Source organism: Phalacrocorax carbo, chromosome 10 (assembly GCF_963921805.1).
Source record: "Phalacrocorax carbo chromosome 10, bPhaCar2.1, whole genome shotgun sequence".
NCBI lineage: Eukaryota > Metazoa > Chordata > Aves > Suliformes > Phalacrocoracidae > Phalacrocorax > Phalacrocorax carbo.
The window spans coordinates 24806007-24823022 of record NC_087522.1 but is presented as its reverse complement, the minus strand read 5'-3'; the positions used below and the strand labels follow the sequence as shown (position 1 = coordinate 24823022).

General features: G+C 44.5%; 1 protein-coding gene across 17 annotated transcripts in view; it reads left to right on the top strand.

Annotated features, from left to right (window-relative positions):
- PHF21A (PHD finger protein 21A) overlaps window positions 1–12172 on the top strand; it is a 134343-nt gene extending 122171 nt beyond the window's left edge. For all 17 annotated transcript variants that reach the window (XM_064462568.1, XM_064462569.1, XM_064462567.1 and 14 more), the window contains 4 exons: window positions 2330–2485; window positions 4128–4203; window positions 4532–4635; window positions 6556–12172. In XM_064462568.1, coding sequence (XP_064318638.1) covers window positions 2330–2485; window positions 4128–4203; window positions 4532–4635; window positions 6556–6810 — 591 coding nt within the window. In that variant the 3' untranslated portion in view covers window positions 6811–12172. The remainder of the gene's footprint in view (window positions 1–2329; window positions 2486–4127; window positions 4204–4531; window positions 4636–6555) is intronic.
- Window positions 12173–17016: the final 4844 nt, after the last annotated feature.

Below are 17016 nucleotides of genomic sequence, written 5' to 3'. Positions count from 1 at the left end.
ATGTGTTAGAGCAGCCTCAGTGAGCTCTGCCGTAGCCTAAGTTGGCTGTCTGTAGCCTTCCAAGAGCTGGTCCAGAAGCTGAGATTAGTGGGGTGCATGTCACAACATCAAATCCGGCCCCCCTTTATGCATACATTTATTAACTCCCTATAAAACCTGGGGCATTTCTCTGGAATCGAACAGTGGCTGGGATTTTGGTAAGGACAGTTATTAATTCTGAGGAAATGTTTTGAATTTTGCATTACCAAAAACAGGACTGTGGATTTTGTGCATGTTTGTTGTCATCCCAGTGTGTTCAGCCGCACTGCACACTGACCAGCTGTGTCACTTCAGGTTTTGCAGCGTTCCGCTGCATTTCGAAGGTTCTGGGTCTAAATTTCTAAACGTCTTCCCCTCAAGAAGCAACTGCATGTGTCTCTTGTGCAGGTCTCTTTCTGCAGGGTATTAGACAAAACAGATTTGGTTTTCAACACACCAATAATATTGCATCTGAGCCAATTACCAAGTGCCATCGTGTAGTCTGTGGCAACCAAAGTATCTTAACACATGTAATTCTCTATAATGAGAATTTTCCTCTTAAAATTTTCCTTAGATTGCAGAGGATTTTGTTTTAGCTTACATGACATCTCCTGCCTGCCTTCTTTTCCCTGTACTCACAGAATGCATGATAGAGGAAAAGAAGTTCTTCCCAGCCTGGTTACACAGATAACTTCACAAGAGGCATGAAATGTCACTTAATTCTTCATTTAACACTGAGGAACATTTTGGTGTTAAAGGATGAAATAGTACCATAACCCAGCTCTCAATGATTTCTGGGAGTTACGGCACCAAAACACGGCACTGAAAATTCACTAGATTGATCCTTTACAAAACATTACATCAGTGCTAACCTTGGGAATTAAGAGAAGAATAGACTTCCCTGTGAAGAAAGACCTCATCAGCAATAGAGCAGTGAAGTAGAAAGCTGAGCAGATTGCATGTGTGTCATTCTTCTAATATGTTTAATATTTTATCCATAGTAGGGATTAGTGACAATTTTTCTTGCCTGGCCACTTAATGTGTAAGTGCACAGCCACGTCTGCTATCCCTCCAAATTGATAGAACTTACACACGTGAAAAGACTGTACGGGTCAAATAAAGTATTGCACACTTTGATATTTCATACAGGGGGATTGTGTACACGCAGTTTGACTCAACACGCACCTCTTAAGATGGTGATCTTGCAAATCTGCTGTGTGTGTGTGTGAAACTTTGTCTGAAGTTGGTGAGAAGTGTATATTTCAGACTCCAGGTGGGGCCCTGAATATGCTGAGTTGCCAGGACAGCCCACAGGCGGTGAGAGCATCCTCCTCTGTGGATGCTGAGCCGTATTTCTTTTATGCCTCTTTGTTCAAATATCCAAAACTCAAAGAAAACCAAACAGAAACACTACCACCCCAAGCATGAGATGGGAGTAACAGGAGAGAGAGAGAGAGAGAAGAAAAAGTGACAAAAATCAGACCTACCTTTCTGGGGAGTTAATGGCTGTAGAAAAAAATCCTCTCTGATGGTGATGCAATAGTAACTAAACCTAAGTTTTTTAAGAGACGCTGCCAGTAATGTTTCAATTCTCTGTTTAAAAAAACCCCGTAGTTAGAAAATTTCTCTTGGTATTCCCTCATCCTGGCTCTCAGCCTATGTTAGAGGTGAAACATAAACCACTCGCTATAGGAAATGAAAAAATTTTGAGTCACGGCTTCTTTGATGCAATTTGAGGTAACCTAAGTGAAGTAAAAAGAATTGTCTCGGAACATAATTCATTCTGTTCTTTTTTGTTTACAAGCACAATGCCTTTTCCTTCCAGTTTCATTTTTAAAGGTGACCTAAATATTTGACAGTGGTTTTTTTAAGTCACTGTCTTCCATACTACTACTGGCAAGAGACAGCCTCATCAGCATTCCCGAAGTGGACTTGTGCTTACATCCAGAAATGAGAAGGGTTAAGAAAGCGGGTAGTTCATCACTTTTGGGGGGGGAAGCAGGGTAAAGGGAGAACCTAAAGGAGACAGGCCATGGGGTAGCAGTTGTTAAAAGAAGCAATGGTAATAAGCGTTTGCTGTAACATTTTGCCTTGGGAAGACAGAGGGAGTGTTTGGGAGGACAGATGTCAGTGTTTCTGACATCCTGCCTGGTTTTCCTGTTTCACGTCCTAAAAAGGGTTTGACCATTTGGAATCCCCTTAGACATAGTTTGTGCTGTAAACTTTGCATTCAACTAGGATATAGATGTCAAAGGTCAAATCTCTCTCTCTCTCTTTCTCTCATCCACACCCCTTCCCCTCAATTTTATAGGGTGATATCCATGAGGATTTTTGCAGTGTCTGCAGAAAAAGTGGGCAGTTGCTGATGTGTGACACATGTTCACGTGTTTATCACCTGGACTGTCTGGACCCACCTCTGAAAACCATTCCCAAGGGCATGTGGATCTGTCCCAAATGTCAAGACCAGGTACTGTTTGACAGGGAGAGTTATAGACAATGCACTGTATTTTTCTGCGGTAAAGACAATAACCAGATCGCTTGGCTTAGACCAAGACACTGAACAAATTATCTGATCTGTAATAAGGCTTGTGTGAATTTGATTGAATTAACTCTGTTGTGATGCATGTAAATACAAAACTGTCTTGCTCCCAGATTTGGGGTGCTTATTTGTTGCCCTTCTTTTTACCCTTTTTTTTTTCTTGGCCAAAGCACACAGACTTTTGGGAAAGGTTCTGTATGACCCATAGAAATTTTCCTGTTCATCTTAAGCCCATTGTCTCTTAGTGTTATCAGTGTATTCTTCTGGACAAGTAAATAAAACATTTGCACAAGCTTACCTCAATAGATAAAGCAGATATAAGTCCCTGTTTACTCATATAAATCAAATATCGGTGTTCTCTGAATCATAATGATTGTAGTAATATCATCCAGCATCAGTACAACAAGGGTAGGCGAACAGTTTGGTGGTTCTTCCTTCCAGATCCCCTTCTGAAAATACACAATCAAAGTGAACAGATGATATGTTAATATTTTGTTTATAATTGCATTGAGATTACAAGACACAGACGTAAACTGTTGTGTTCTTAACCCTTACATGGAACTCCAGAAGTTGCAAAGGATTGCTGATAATCAGCAGCCTGAAGCTGTTAGCATTCTGTCTGATTTAGCATATTGCTTGGTCGCCCACGTGACCTTTGGTTAGCCAGATGGTAACGTTCGAAAACAGCCTGTTCAGAAGCATGAAAATGCTGTTCAGAAGCATGAAAATGGAAAACTCAAATGACTTGGTCAGTAGTTGCAAGTGAGGAGGGGGTGTTACCACTTCCCCACTCCTGCTCTTGCCTACTCTCACCTTATCCCTCCTCTTCATACTTAATGTGATAGATTCCCACAAAATTAGGGGAAAAAAAAATTGAGTTATTTCACTGTAAAGTGACCAAATCCTCTATCTTTTGAGACACCCCCCTGATTCACTTATTAAAAAGACACAAAATATGTGTCTTTCCTCTCAAAATTTGTTTGTTAGGAAGGAATATGTAGGAAGGATCTGAAAGACATAAATGGTGCTTACCCTTACGAAAAGGGTTTGACAGCGCTATTAAGACGATTCTGATAAGAAGGGGAGACAGGATGGTTTCATGTTTTATTAGCCAGGAAGCGTGATGTTTGACTATGTGGTGTAGAGACTGCTCTGTGCCATGAAGTTTTCTCCCAGAGCAACTAAGATCAGCAATTTGTCTGAACCATGACATAATGTTTATGTCCCCTGGCAACTTTGGATTCAGATATATTATCCTTTCATTCCTCTTTTAAGTTGTTCAGTTTCATTAGTAGAGTTTATTTGTGGCTATGGAGGGAATTTGAAAAAATGCTGGCATTTGTAAGGAACAGGCCTGCTTTGTGGGAGCCACAACACAGCTGTGAACAATTCCCTCTGTTAAATCTCAGAACAGGTCTGCGAAGCTTCATGTTAACGGGGCTGAGAATAATGATAGCCATAAAAGAAAATTCTCAGTCCTTCCCTTTTTGTCTCTCTCCATTTTTTTTTTCTTTTGCTTTCCTAGAGGTAGAATGTGTACCGGCTAAATCTCTAAATGTTTCTCTTTCAGATGCTAAAGAAGGAAGAAGCAATCCCATGGCCAGGAACTTTAGCAATTGTTCATTCATATATTGCATATAAAGCAGGTAGGAAAATGGGGAACAACACTTTTGTTTCACTTTTAGTAATGGAAGATGTTATTTTGGGAATGGGATGGAATGGTACTTCCTTTACAAAAGGAAATTAAAGGGGAGGAACCGTAATCACTAGTGAAGTGAAAATAGCAGTCTAAATATTTGCTAAGCCTTCTGTGGTGCTTGTGTATGTAGGTGAAATTTTGGGTGTGACTTAGTGCACAAGTTGTTGAATTAACTTTAAACACAATTACCCTCTTTACATGAACCAGTTTGGAGCCTCTGTCTGCTGTCATAACAAGAACATTTTAAATATTCCTATTAATATTCTGTTTTGTAGCAAAAGAAGAGGAAAAACAAAAACTACTTAAATGGAGTGCAGATTTAAAGCAGGAAAGAGAACAACTAGAGCAGAAGGTGAAACAGCTCAGCAATTCTATAACTGTGAGTATTGCCCTCCCCAATAGCTCTGCACCTGTGGTGCCAGAATGCTGAGAGAAAATAGAGAGTGTCTCCATGTACTAGACCTGTCTTCCACTGGGTTTACTGAGAACCGAGTGAGCACCTTCGTTTGCTTTTTAGGACTTTGGGGAGCAGGAATGAAATACAGGCAACATATATTGAGTCCCTTACATGTGATCCATGCTGACCGTATATTGTAGATGTGTGGTGACCTCTAATATCAGCAGGTGACAAACATGACCCAGAGCATTATTGTCTGTGGGCAGTAGATTAAGTCAAATTCTCCAGTGGCTCACTTAAATATGAATCGTTGGGCCTCTGTGGTAGTAAAAGTTACAGTCTTGGCGCGCTTTCCAGACCTTCCTAATACAACGGTGACCATTTACTCGTGACTGGCTCTTAGGCTCTTGTCATGTTGCCTTGGCAGTCAGCAGCTGGACACTGTGCATGCTTCTGCATAATATTATTAGACAATGTTATACTTCTAACCAGAAGCTGTAGTTTCCACCTTAGTTTATACCAGTAATTGGAGCATACATATTAATTTGCTCTGTCTTCTTACCTTAATATGCAAATCATGTTCTTGAGTTGCTGATGTAGAGTTTGAGCCCCTCACTTAGCGTAGTCCCAGTGAGTATCACAGAGCAGAAAATACTGAAATCTCTGTTGTGGCAGCATCTATAAGGCTGGATACATAAGTACAGGCTTTTCTTTTTAAATAGAAAAAATTTCTAGACTACGCTAGAGCTACAGACTAGGCAAATAGTCTGCCTGTCTTCACCTATTAGAACAAAAGTCAGTGTCTCAGGTTTAAAGACCTCTAAATGCTGATGATACAAATAAAATGATTGTGAGCAAACGAGTGGTGAGAAGTGCTGGTTATCAGTTCTGGAGGCTGTGATCTTCTGGTTAGCAGTAGCTGGGTATAACCTGAGCAGCATTAGAGTGCTAACACTGTTTCTCAGTGATGTAGCCAGGCAGATGCAAACCCTTAACGTGAGGGATTGACAGTTGGTAAGGAGAATGGTTTATTTTCTATGATCAAGTCATTGTTTATACTGTCCAAAAAAGACACATTAGGTCTAAATTTTGTGGCATTTTTATGATGCCACGAGCTGCATGTGAAAATAGTAGAGCTGAAACCAACAGTGTCTGGAGATCAGCGTGGATAAAAGGCTTAAAAACATAAGAAACTGAACATTAGAGGCATTGCTATCATCTCCTCCTTTTTGAGAGTTTCAAATATAGATATAAGCAGTTATTCCACCCTTGAAACATCGTTTGTGGGCTTTTTTTAAAGTTATCTTACCCTGACTCTTAACTGATGAGCTAGCGAGGTTACTACTGCTTCTAAGAGAAAGAAGTGGCCACAAAATAAGACTTTCAAGTGAAGAATGGCTTGGTTTTCTTTTCAAGTGCCCCTTTATTTATTGAGAGGAGGAAGTGATGTTCCTGCTAAAATGTACATGAAATCAAAGGCTGTATCCCATTAGCGGCGTGTACACACACTGTCAGCAGTCAGCTGCAGTAGAATGCCTGAGTTTGCAGATCTGAGCTAAAGAAATTTCAGAAATGCAATACTAATAGAAAAATAATAACACATACTTGGAAGTTCCCCTTCAAAAGGAACACAAAAGGGTGGAGCTGTCTGTGTGGAGCTGCAAAACACCTTGGGATAAAAGGGAGCCCTACCAGGTGACAGCTACCTACTGGCAATTTAATTCCTCAGCCTACCAATATGAACTCACAACCCTGTGAACACAACCCTGAGACACTTTTTCTTCTAGGCTGGGAAAGTGAAATTGTAGCTGCAGTCTTTCCTGTATGCTGACATTTAGATGTGTGAACATCATATTCCTTTTCCTACCTTGAACTTACGACTGCTTTTCTGTTTTGCTGCAGAAATGCATGGAAATGAAGAATACCATCCTTGCAAAACAGAAGGAGATGCACAGCTCCTTGGAGAAGGTAAAACAGCTGATCCGCCTCATCCAAGGCATCGACCTTTCAAAACCCATAAACTCTGAGGTCAATTCAGTAGCCATCTCCAACGGCATGGACTCCACTAACAATACTAATGCTGCCACCTCCACCTTAGCCCCCTCCCCTTCCCAGAGCTGCATGGTGAACTGTAACAAGGGCGATGAGACTAAATAACACAGTGAAGTTAAGAAGGGGCTGGGGAGGTGGTGGCGCAGAGGAAGAGCAAAATAACGAAACTCTAGAAAAGCAAAACCGGATTTCTTCTGGGAAGTACAGAATTCTTTAGTTCCTTGGTTCCAGAGAGAGCGTGAAGATGCTTGTGCCAGGCGGCACTGGAGTTTGCCAATCGATCCTTCTTATTCTGTGTGTACATGCAAAGTTTGGATCATGTTACATGAATAGTGCCAGCTGGGGGTTCTTTGCCAGCACCATGCCAAGTGAAATAATATATTTACTCTCTCTATATTTTACACCAGTGTGTGCCTGCAGCAGCCTCCACAGCCACTATAGGTTTGTTTTATTTTTGTTTGGGGTAAGGAGCGGGAATGGGGGAGGAGAGCAGGTTTCAAATCCTTATTTGCAGAACAGTTTGTTTAGCTAGGGGAAAACAAAAAACAAGTCCAAAGAGCCTGTGGGCTTTTCCTGTTTCTAAACTCTCAGTACTATTAAACCAAAAAACCAGAAATATGAATTATCAAATCCCAGTGCCCAGAAGGGACAAGTCTATCAAATAAACAGTATTTACTATTGTTCAGACAGGAGATGTACAAAAGGAGAGGAGATGGACTTTTCACTGAGTAACCAGCACATGTACAGGCCGAGGATCTACTGTCCCAACAGCTTTGGGTTAATCTTATTTCTTCACATTAAACACCAGACATGCTTTGCAGAATTGGTTTGGGTCCTCACACTCATCCAGAAAATCTACATTGGGAATGGGAACATAGAGGGTCAGCTTGGAGCATTGGACGGAGGTGTCCCAAGAGAAAATGTGCATTGATTACTTGAAAATGAGATTCCAACCCTTTTCTATATTTATAAACAACAAAGGTATCCTGAACAAAGTAGCACATGACCCAGATGTGTGAACTGAACAGAGAAACGTCCTTTTCTTTCACTTCCTTTCTCTTCTTTTGGTAACAAGAACTAAATAAGGAATAGAAAAGCTGTTTTTCAGGCTGACAGTCTAATTAAAGAGGTAGATGGGACCTTGCATGGTATAGATTAGAAGTAATAGTGTCAGTGAGATACAGTGAGTCTTTGTGAGTCCTTGTGTCATCGTTTTGGGCACTGTTTTTTTATGCAAGGGCAAAATCTTTGTATCTGGGGGAAAAAAACAACTTTTTTAAATTAAAAAGGAAAATAAAAGATATTGAGGTCTTCCTAGTGTTACTTAAAATAAGATCAAGGTAAGAAACGTTGTAAAAAAAAAAAAAAAGTTACAAAAGTGCTATTTGTTTCCTAAACAAGTGATTTCTATTAAAAAGGTGTCAGAACTGGAGAAAATGCTGTGTACTTAGAATTTTTTAACACAGACTTTGCTTATTTATGATGACATTCTGCTGTGTTTGTGTTTTAAAATCCAGTGGGACAGTTTCCATAGATTATACCATACGTGCTACTGGCTAAACTCTAAAGAGAATCAAATCCTACAGTGCTGGATCTCACCCCACCTGGAAGATCTGCCAGGCTTGTCTCTGCTGTTACCGTATCTCCCCCATTCTTTCACGTTTGTAACCCAGAGAAAAGCAATTGGCAGCGTGCTTGTTTAAGGCTTTTACAATTTTATGATACAGACTGATTAGAGCTTGAGAATGAAAGACAGTGAGTTGGCTGGACTGAAATCACCTTCTGTTATATGCTCGTTTCAAGAAGTTCATCTCTTATGTATAATCTTTTCACTCTAGATAGCAAAGCTTGCCTTGTGCCTTCTATTATTGTGGGGTCTGTCTCAGTTTAGAGTGTTGATTCTGGTCACTTAAGATTGTGTCCTAGGGCTGCCTAGTTTCACCACTGCATACAGACATTTGGGCAAACACCATTTCCACTGGAAGCACTGGGAAAACTCCCTTTACTTCCAGTGGGAGCAGAGTTGAGCGGCTACACACACAACGTGAGGCAGAGTCCCTGGTGCGCTGCCCCTGAGAGCATGCGTTGGGTGGCGAGGCAGACCTGCTCAGCTCTTTCTAGTGGACGATAGAAAAGCTTTGGCTTTCAAGGATGCATCTGTGAGCAAGTCGTAGTAAATACTCCAGACACTACAAGCCCGAGAGAGTCTCTTTGCTGCCACAGCCAAGTATGCTTCTGCGGGATTCTTGGAGCTGTTTTCTTTCCTCTCCTTTAGGTTGCCCTTCTGCCCTCTGAGGACTTTTATTCCTTCTATAGGAGCGTGCACTATTTTCAGCTCCGAGCTCAGAACTGATATCCCGAGTTCTCACTTTTGTCTGTAGTTGGGAAAGTGACTCTGACGTGCTCTTCTCAGCTGAAGCTGTGATAACCTTGACTCTGTCTTTTGATGTTTGAGTGCTGTTCTGGAACTAGCAGAGCTGGAAGGATAAGTCAGCACAAGTGGCAGGGAGACAGCTGGGCAGATGATGTCAAAACTGATCAAAATAAAAATGTCCTTGCATCAACACAGTTACTGGTGGGGGTCGTTACCATAGGGCAGCACTGAGCCAGCAACCCATAGCATTTAAACAAAGGACCGTGTATTTCAAGGGATGAAGAGGAAAAACAAATTAAACATGAGCTGCCTTTCTTCAGAATATGAGCCAGCAGCTAATGGCCCCATACTCAGGAGAGAAACTGCCTTTTTGGCCAGGTTGTTCTCTAGTCGGCCACTTGGGTAATTGTTACCATCATCTGAAGGATTGAGTAAGTTCCTGGTAAGAGGCAGTCTCTAAGGATAGGTGCACTGAGTCTTCGTGGTTCTTGTGTTCTTATTTCTGGTGTTATCTTCTGAGCTCTCTTGGAAGCACTGCACTATTTGGGAGTAGCAAACTATGCCTGAAGACTTGATAGTCCTTCTGTTTTCTTTGCCAGTTAAGGAGGGGATGGAAGTGAAATTCAGTGGTAGTCGTGTTTAAATTTGAGCGCAGTTAACCAGCCAGGAGATGTTAAAACAGTTAGTACTGCTCTTCTGATGCACCTGCTTGTCTCCAGAATCCAAGTAGATAAGTATAGACTTCTGTGTCCCTGATGTTACAGCACTTGTGTTCCAGACTGGAAAAGAATGCCTTTAGTTAATCATTAACTGGCAGAGAATTTATCTTAACTTTGACTTTTTGATGCTGCTAGGTAGTTTTCTCTCTCTCTCACTGCTTTCCCTCCTGGCTCTGCAACATTATCCATCAACAGGCAAGGAGCATTCCCAGGGCTGCACTGACACTGGCAAAGATGCTGTTCCAAAGACACAAGTAAATGGGGGTTATCGCTGCCCAATTAGCAACAATAGGGTGGAGGGGGAATTGACATTTGCTAAATATAGAGGAAAACTGTTGGGTTTTTTTTCTAGCTGCTTGAAGAGGTTCCAGTAAAGGGAGAAATTTAAGTCTTTGACAGCTTAAGGCTCAAGCTTGTCTTCTGGGTTTGGATTGCATTGGGTTTTTTTTTCCCCTCGTGTAATATTTGAGAGAGAGTGAGTTTGTACTAAAATCTCTGCTGGCTGGGTTATAAGCTGTCATAATGACTGGCGTTTTGTATTTCGAAACCACCATCAAGGTATTAACTAATTCTTTTGTCATTGCTTGTCTTTGGTGGGAAATAAGTGGCTTTTAAATCTCTGTTGTAAAGGAGAAGATGAGACCACAGAGGAAGCTCATATCAGAGATGGTCCTTGCTCTCAGCCCACTGCTAAGGGCTTTAAGAAGTCCCCCTGCTTCTGTGCTCAGAAATCGAGTAAGCATTGCAGAAGTAGTTTTTTCCCTTCTCCCTGCAATCTGTTCTTTAAACAGCTGGAAAGGTGTGTTGTGGTCAGAGTGGGAAAGTAAGCATGTGTCCTGGCTAGAAGAATTAGTATTATCATTAGTATTTTCATTATTTTTGTTTACAGCCAGCAGTGGTTTTAGTGCTGTATAAAATGCAGTAATGGCAATACTTCTAGGGATGACTGGCAGGTGGGATGAGTAGCATGGATGATTCTTCAAGGCCATCATTAGCCAGGAGTTACCATGTTGATAGGATGAACTAATGGTTTGCATAAGCAAAACAAGGACTTTGTCTCAAGCAAGTTTCTGTCGGTGGGGATATGAATTAAAAGCTGCTAAGCTAGAAATTAAAGGTGATAATTTTATGGCCAGATCTGATGGTTTTGTTGAAGGTAGAAAAAACAATATTGTGTTTTATCCTTCCTAACTGAGCAGGTTTAAGAAAGCAAATCTGTATTCTAGCTGTCTAGAAATGTGAACCCTAATTCTGACCTCCTTGGCTTCAAATCATCTTATTCCCAGTACTGTTGCAGAGACCGCCCTGAAAAGCAGCATGATCAGCATTTGGGAGGACCTGGAGTGAAATCTCCCTCTTGGCCCCACCAAGCTGTGGCAGCCCACAATACAGGGAGTAAACTCTGAAATTGTCTTCCCATGTTGATACAGTGGAAAACATTTGTGAATTTGTAGCGCACGTGTTTCTTTTTTCCCCCAGCTGGGTTGCACCCTGCCCTCTTTGCTTCTGAAGCACTAATGATAAATACACGGTTTTTAAATTAAATATGTTTTTAAACTATCATATTCAGATATCAAACCAAAATTCACTCTTTTACTGAGGGCGTCTCTCAGTGAGCGGCTCAGATAACCACTGAAATACCGATACTACACTTCCTTGTGGACCATGCCCCTGTGGGCAGAATCTGTTGTGTCTTTTCCAAACTGTTTTGACCCTTCTTCACCTCCATTTGTCCTCCCTTGGGATTCTGAACATCCAGGGCAAGTTCAGCCTTGCTGCGTTACTGCAGAGAGTTTTCTGACAAGTATGTAGAAACTCTTCAGAACAGTCAGGAACCTGGAGAAAGAGGAAGATGTTTTTGTCATCCAGCTAATTCATTTGGCGCTTAGGCTTGCCTGGCCAACAAACTACCTCAGCAAAGGCCGTTCCCAAGCACTATGTGGATTCTGTAGTTTCTGGCATTTGGAAGGCAAAAGGTCTCCAAAGAACCCTTCCAACAGCCAGCTAGGTACTGGTTCTGAGGGCAAGCGAGCCTCGCAGCAACATGCTGTTGGATCCTTGTTTTCAGTGGTCAGACCTGGACTGGGGAATGCCCTAAAAATAAGGTGGGATTAGGAAAACACAAGAGCTGCAGACATCTTGTCTCCAGGTTATTGCCTTCTTACTCAGATCCTTCTTTAAGCCTCAGTCCTGTTTGTAACACCTACAGAATGGAATGTAATACTTGAAAAATATTACTCTCTCTCCCTTTACATTTAGCTCACATTGCCCCCATGTTTTCTTTTACCTGGGACAAGAACTTTCTGCATCGTTGTCTTGTATAGGCTGAGCATATAGTTTAAACCTGCAAATAAAGAAAATTATTTATACCATGCACTGGTAAGCTTGGTAATTATAGACCCATGAAAAGACAAACGCCTCCCTTAGAGGTTAGTTTAAGATGTGGGCTTGTTTCAGAAAACCAAGACCTTACCTGTGTGAGGGTCTGTCTGTATCCCCTGTCACTATTACTAAACTACCTGAGGAATTAATGGAAAACGGGCTCACCAAGACCCTTGGTGCTGTGAAAATCACTGTGCTGTGCGGGAGTCTTGCCCGAGAACAGTCAGGCCAGGGCTTCTCATCTCCCCTGGTCAGAGGCGGGTGCTGCAGGGACAAAGGAAAGGACAGAAGCCTCTTCTGAGGAGCAAGGGCAGTAAGAAAGGGTACAAGGCTGGAGATGGGAAAGCAAGAAGGAGAGCAGGAGGAGAAAAAGAAGGGAAGATTACGTGGGGTAAAGCAGAGCAGAGAAGAAATGGAGAGAGATGAGAAGGAGGAAAAGTGAGGGTAGGAAAAATCCAAGCGTGAAACAGGGCTCTGTTTTGAGGAGACTGGTATCCCTGCAGGGTTTGAAACTACACTGGAAAGACTAGAATAAAAAGGCTCTGTATCCTACCTTGATTTCCTACTTGGGTTGATGTGTGTTGCAAAAGGACAAAGTGTAGGGGGAAAAGAGCTCGGCTGCAGAGGAGGAAGGAAGTGGGCACTAAGTCATCTCTAGCTCTGCTTCTGCTGCCGGGTCATCCCATCCTGACCAGAGCCTTGTTTGACTTCTGTGCTGCAGCATGGGACCAGGCATATCAAGCAGACCTTGGGGCAGCCAGAGCCTGCTCTACTCTGGACTGAATTAATAAAAAATTTCCATGGATAGAAATATTCCCGGGACTAGCCAAAGGTTCAGCTTGCCAGTGTGGTTGCACCTTCCTAGTTGGAATGTCATGATCACCCTGGTTGAAGCTACTGTCAGCTTCCAGAGGTCCTGGGTCCCAAGTGAGCAGAGGAGATGATGCTGGGCAGGACCTGTTAGTCAGGTACTTCTCAGCTGCCTTTTGGAGTATCTCTGCAAGGCTCCTGTTCTCTGGGCCATCCCACCTGGCGGTTCTGTGCCAAAACCCCTCTGTGCAGCAATGCCTCCCTGTTTTCTTAGGAACTGTTTATTTAGGGACACATGCAAAAGGGCAGTTCACCAGAGCAGCTAGACGGGGGCATGTGGTAAGGTTAACGTAACCCTTCAGCAGCTGAGCCTGTAGAGTTGTGCCGAGGGCCTGCATCAAGGCTACAATAAGCAGTAGCCCACGGGGCACCCTCCTGGGAGAACAGCTGCCCTAGCTAGAGTGTGTTAGCAGGGTAATAAGCTCTCTGTGTCTGTTCTGCTTCACTGTGTGGTATCCAAGCAGGTCTCAAATCCTTCAGAGAAACTCAGCCCAGTCCCCATCTAGGAAGGAAGAAGTACTTAAGAGCATGTTTACTATCGGAGTACCTGGAGAACGCAAAAGCCTTGTAAGCTTGGCTCTGTCCTGTGTGGCGAGGTGGCACGGAAAGGCAGCAGCAAAAAAACTGAGCAGTGAGCAATATCGGTCTGCTGGCACTCAGTAGACTTTTCACCACCTGGGGCATTTGCATCTTTTTTCTTTTTCCTAAATTTACACTGGAAGACTTAAACCTCAATCAATTCCTGCCCTTTTGTTGCCTGCCTTTTTATCTGTGCTGTTGGAAAAGAAAGGAAGTATTGTTGCCTCTGAGCTTTGAGAAAGCACTTTTCTTAGTGAACAACCAGAATGGCCTTGGGGGTGTAGGTCAGGTGGGGAAAGGAGGCAGTGGCTTGTGCAGGTCCAGCACTGGCAGAGGCCAGCTCCCAGGGCTGCACCCTTGATTTTGGATCCCCATCACTGAGGGTTGATGCTGCAGCAGTGCTGGGAAGATGCTGTGCCCATGCAAGCAAGGGCAGGGGGCTTCCCTTGCTTGTTACCTAGATCTATCAGGCCGGGCATGCCAAAATTGAGGTGGGGAGAGCACTTAAAAGAGCAAGGAAGAATCCCTCTGCCTCGCATTCCCCTCTGCAGGTAGCAGTAGCTCTGGCACTGCAAGAGCTGTTTTTCACAGGCTGCAGGCACTTCCCAGTGCAGGCAGCACTGAAAGAAGAGGCACAGTGCGCTCCGCGCCGGGTGCGGCTGGAGCCTGTGTGTTTCTGCTTGTTCTGGGCTAATGTGTAACTTCTAGTCATAATCTCCTATGTTTAATTATCACTGGCACCAAAACAGCGATTGACTCTAGAGCCCGGAGTAGTGTCTTACCCATCAGCTCTCCCTTCCAGAAGGTACATTTCCTAATGCCATATGGACTGGCAGCCAAGACCCTCCTTAAGGAGGGGTTTTGCTACTGCATAAAGCCCTGAGGCTCGGCAGCTTCCGGGCAGCCCCACGCAACCAGAGCCAACAGGTGGTCGTACCCCATGGGCTGCCTCCAGTTAGAGCTGCAGAGCACCCCCAGGTACCCTTTTACACTTGCAGAGGTCCTTGCCCACCTCTCATAGTCCCACAGAAGCAAAGCACAGGGGTGCTGTTGCAAAATACATTAAGGAAAAATTAAGCAAGGTAACTGGGAGGAAGACAGCTAGTGCCAACCTGCTCAGGCTCCTGCAGGGGAAAGAAACAACTTTGCAGTGTTAATAGCAGTGGAACCCATGGTGCAGGGAAGTGGTGGTGAGCTGCAGCTTGCCCGGGAGGGCTGGTGCAGCGATGGGGTGGCTTCGCACAGGGTACTTCATCTTTCGGGGGCTGTCTAGCTCTAATCTGCAAAAAACCACCGTCTTGTCCACAGCCGAGGGTAGGCGGGTTGTGAAGGCAGCTCTGCTTGTATAAACACTCAGGCCTTGATCACAGCGTCACATTCCTGTGATCCTGCCGGCACCATCTCAGTAGATTTGATGCCACCACCTCGCCTGTGCGCCGTGCTTTGTCCCATTTCCCCCCACATCCCCAGCGTTTTACCTGAGACCAAGCCGTAAAGTGGGAATCCTGGCTTGGGGTCGGACCAGGAACTGATGCTGAAGGGTGCCGTATCCGAGGCCCGGTCCCACCCCAGCCTGCCTTTCTCCGGGTGCTTTTGGTGAACGGCCCCCGGTTCTGGCGGCGCTGCCAGGGGACGGTGGCAGCATCTCTCCTGGCTGGGTTTCCGCAAGGCAAAGCCGTGGCTCTGCTCTCCGTGAGCCAGTGCTGCGTGTGCTGCCCCTCTCCTCGCCACTCTCCCATCCTTGCAGGCCCTGGTGTAAAATGCCCTTTCTGACCAGTACCGCGCTGGTGTCACAGCATCACAAGAACACCGACTCATGAGCTGGTTTGGGTTTTTTTTTAAATATCTCTATTTTTTTTAGCCTGATGCTCATAGTGATCTGCAGTCTCTTTGCTGCCTTCAAGTCCCTTGTGGTTTCAGTTTTGGTACAAATGTGTTTAGATTTTAGCAAATTAAAGTTGGGGGGGGGGGGGGGGAAGGGGGAAGGGGTACAGAGCATCTGATCAATTTGTATTTATTTATTTTAACATTTTACTAAATAAAACACAATAAAATCTCTTGTCTCCTTAGCTGTATGTACCAGGTGGGGACAGCCAGGTCCCACAGGCACAGGGGATGGCACGGTGCCCACAGAAGGTCCCCGGCCCTGGGAAGGGTTTCTGAGCGTGGCTCTGCATAATGGCTGTGGTGTGCTCTGGCTCAAGGCTTGCTTTCTTGGCAGAGAAAAGGGTGCTGCATTACTAGAAATGAATTCTAGCTCTAAAAGGGGCTGTGGTTAGTTAAGAAACATCTCCACAGGCACTGACTCAGTGGTTGCCTCCAGCTGATGCTGCCCAGCAGAGGACACGTGGAGCCCAAAACTGAGCTGGGTTTACTCCAGGTACCTAAACCCCTATAGACATAGGTTGAGCTAAGGACTGGCTACGCTGGGAAGGATTAGCTGCTCATGATGACAGCATCTTCCTGCTATAGGCCTAGCATTACAACTTCCAAAAAACTGCAGAGCCAACATTTCTGTAGCTGTCTTAACCATCAAAGAAATGCCCAGAAGAGGCCTGCTCCATATCTCTAGCAGAGAGCCTGCTAAAATACTATCTAGAGCTGATCTAAACCTGTGTTGTTGCTTAGTGCAGAAGCAGCGCAATATCAGTGAGCTTTGGCTGTATTAAACAAGAGCTCAGGCAGTTGGAGCTGTGCAACGTGTTTCCTGCCCTTTCCCACATCAAGCCTCAACAGCTTGCTCCTGGCAGGCCATCCCTGTCCTCCCCCCGCTGCAGCTGCAAGGCAAGCAGCTCTTACCGCCTAAGTTCTTATTCCCAATAGTCCTGTAAAGCCAAGGCCACTCAGCAGGAGGGCCCCGGTCAGTCCTGCGGCATATGTTGTGGCCAGAGCTGGGTGCCCACACTCAGTGGGTGACGGGAAGGGCCAAGGTCCTGCGGGTCATGGCACACGAGCCCGCTTGACATGCGGGTCTGAGGGATGAGCTGCAGCACTCCCAGAAGAAGAAACCACAGCTCTTCTACTTGCATAAAGTAGATGACTGTGATTTAAACAGAGTATGTGGCTAAGCCATGAAGCCCCAGGACTTGATCCTCCCACAGTCAGCGACCACCACCCATTTCAGAGCTGGCAGGGAACTGGCATGCCTGCCCCTTGGTGATACAGGCATTGCTTTTGCCTGCTGTTGCTCCCTGCTCCCCAACCCTCCCACTGTGCCCACAAGAAAGGGAAAGGCTTCAAATGCACCAGGTAGAGTAAGCCCAGCGATGATTTTCTCCAACCACAGCTCAGGCTACTCCTGCATTGCGCTCATCTCGCTGCCTTCCCTCCAGAGGACAGGCACAGGCTTGCAGCAGGAATAAAAATAACCAGGCAGGTCCAAAGATG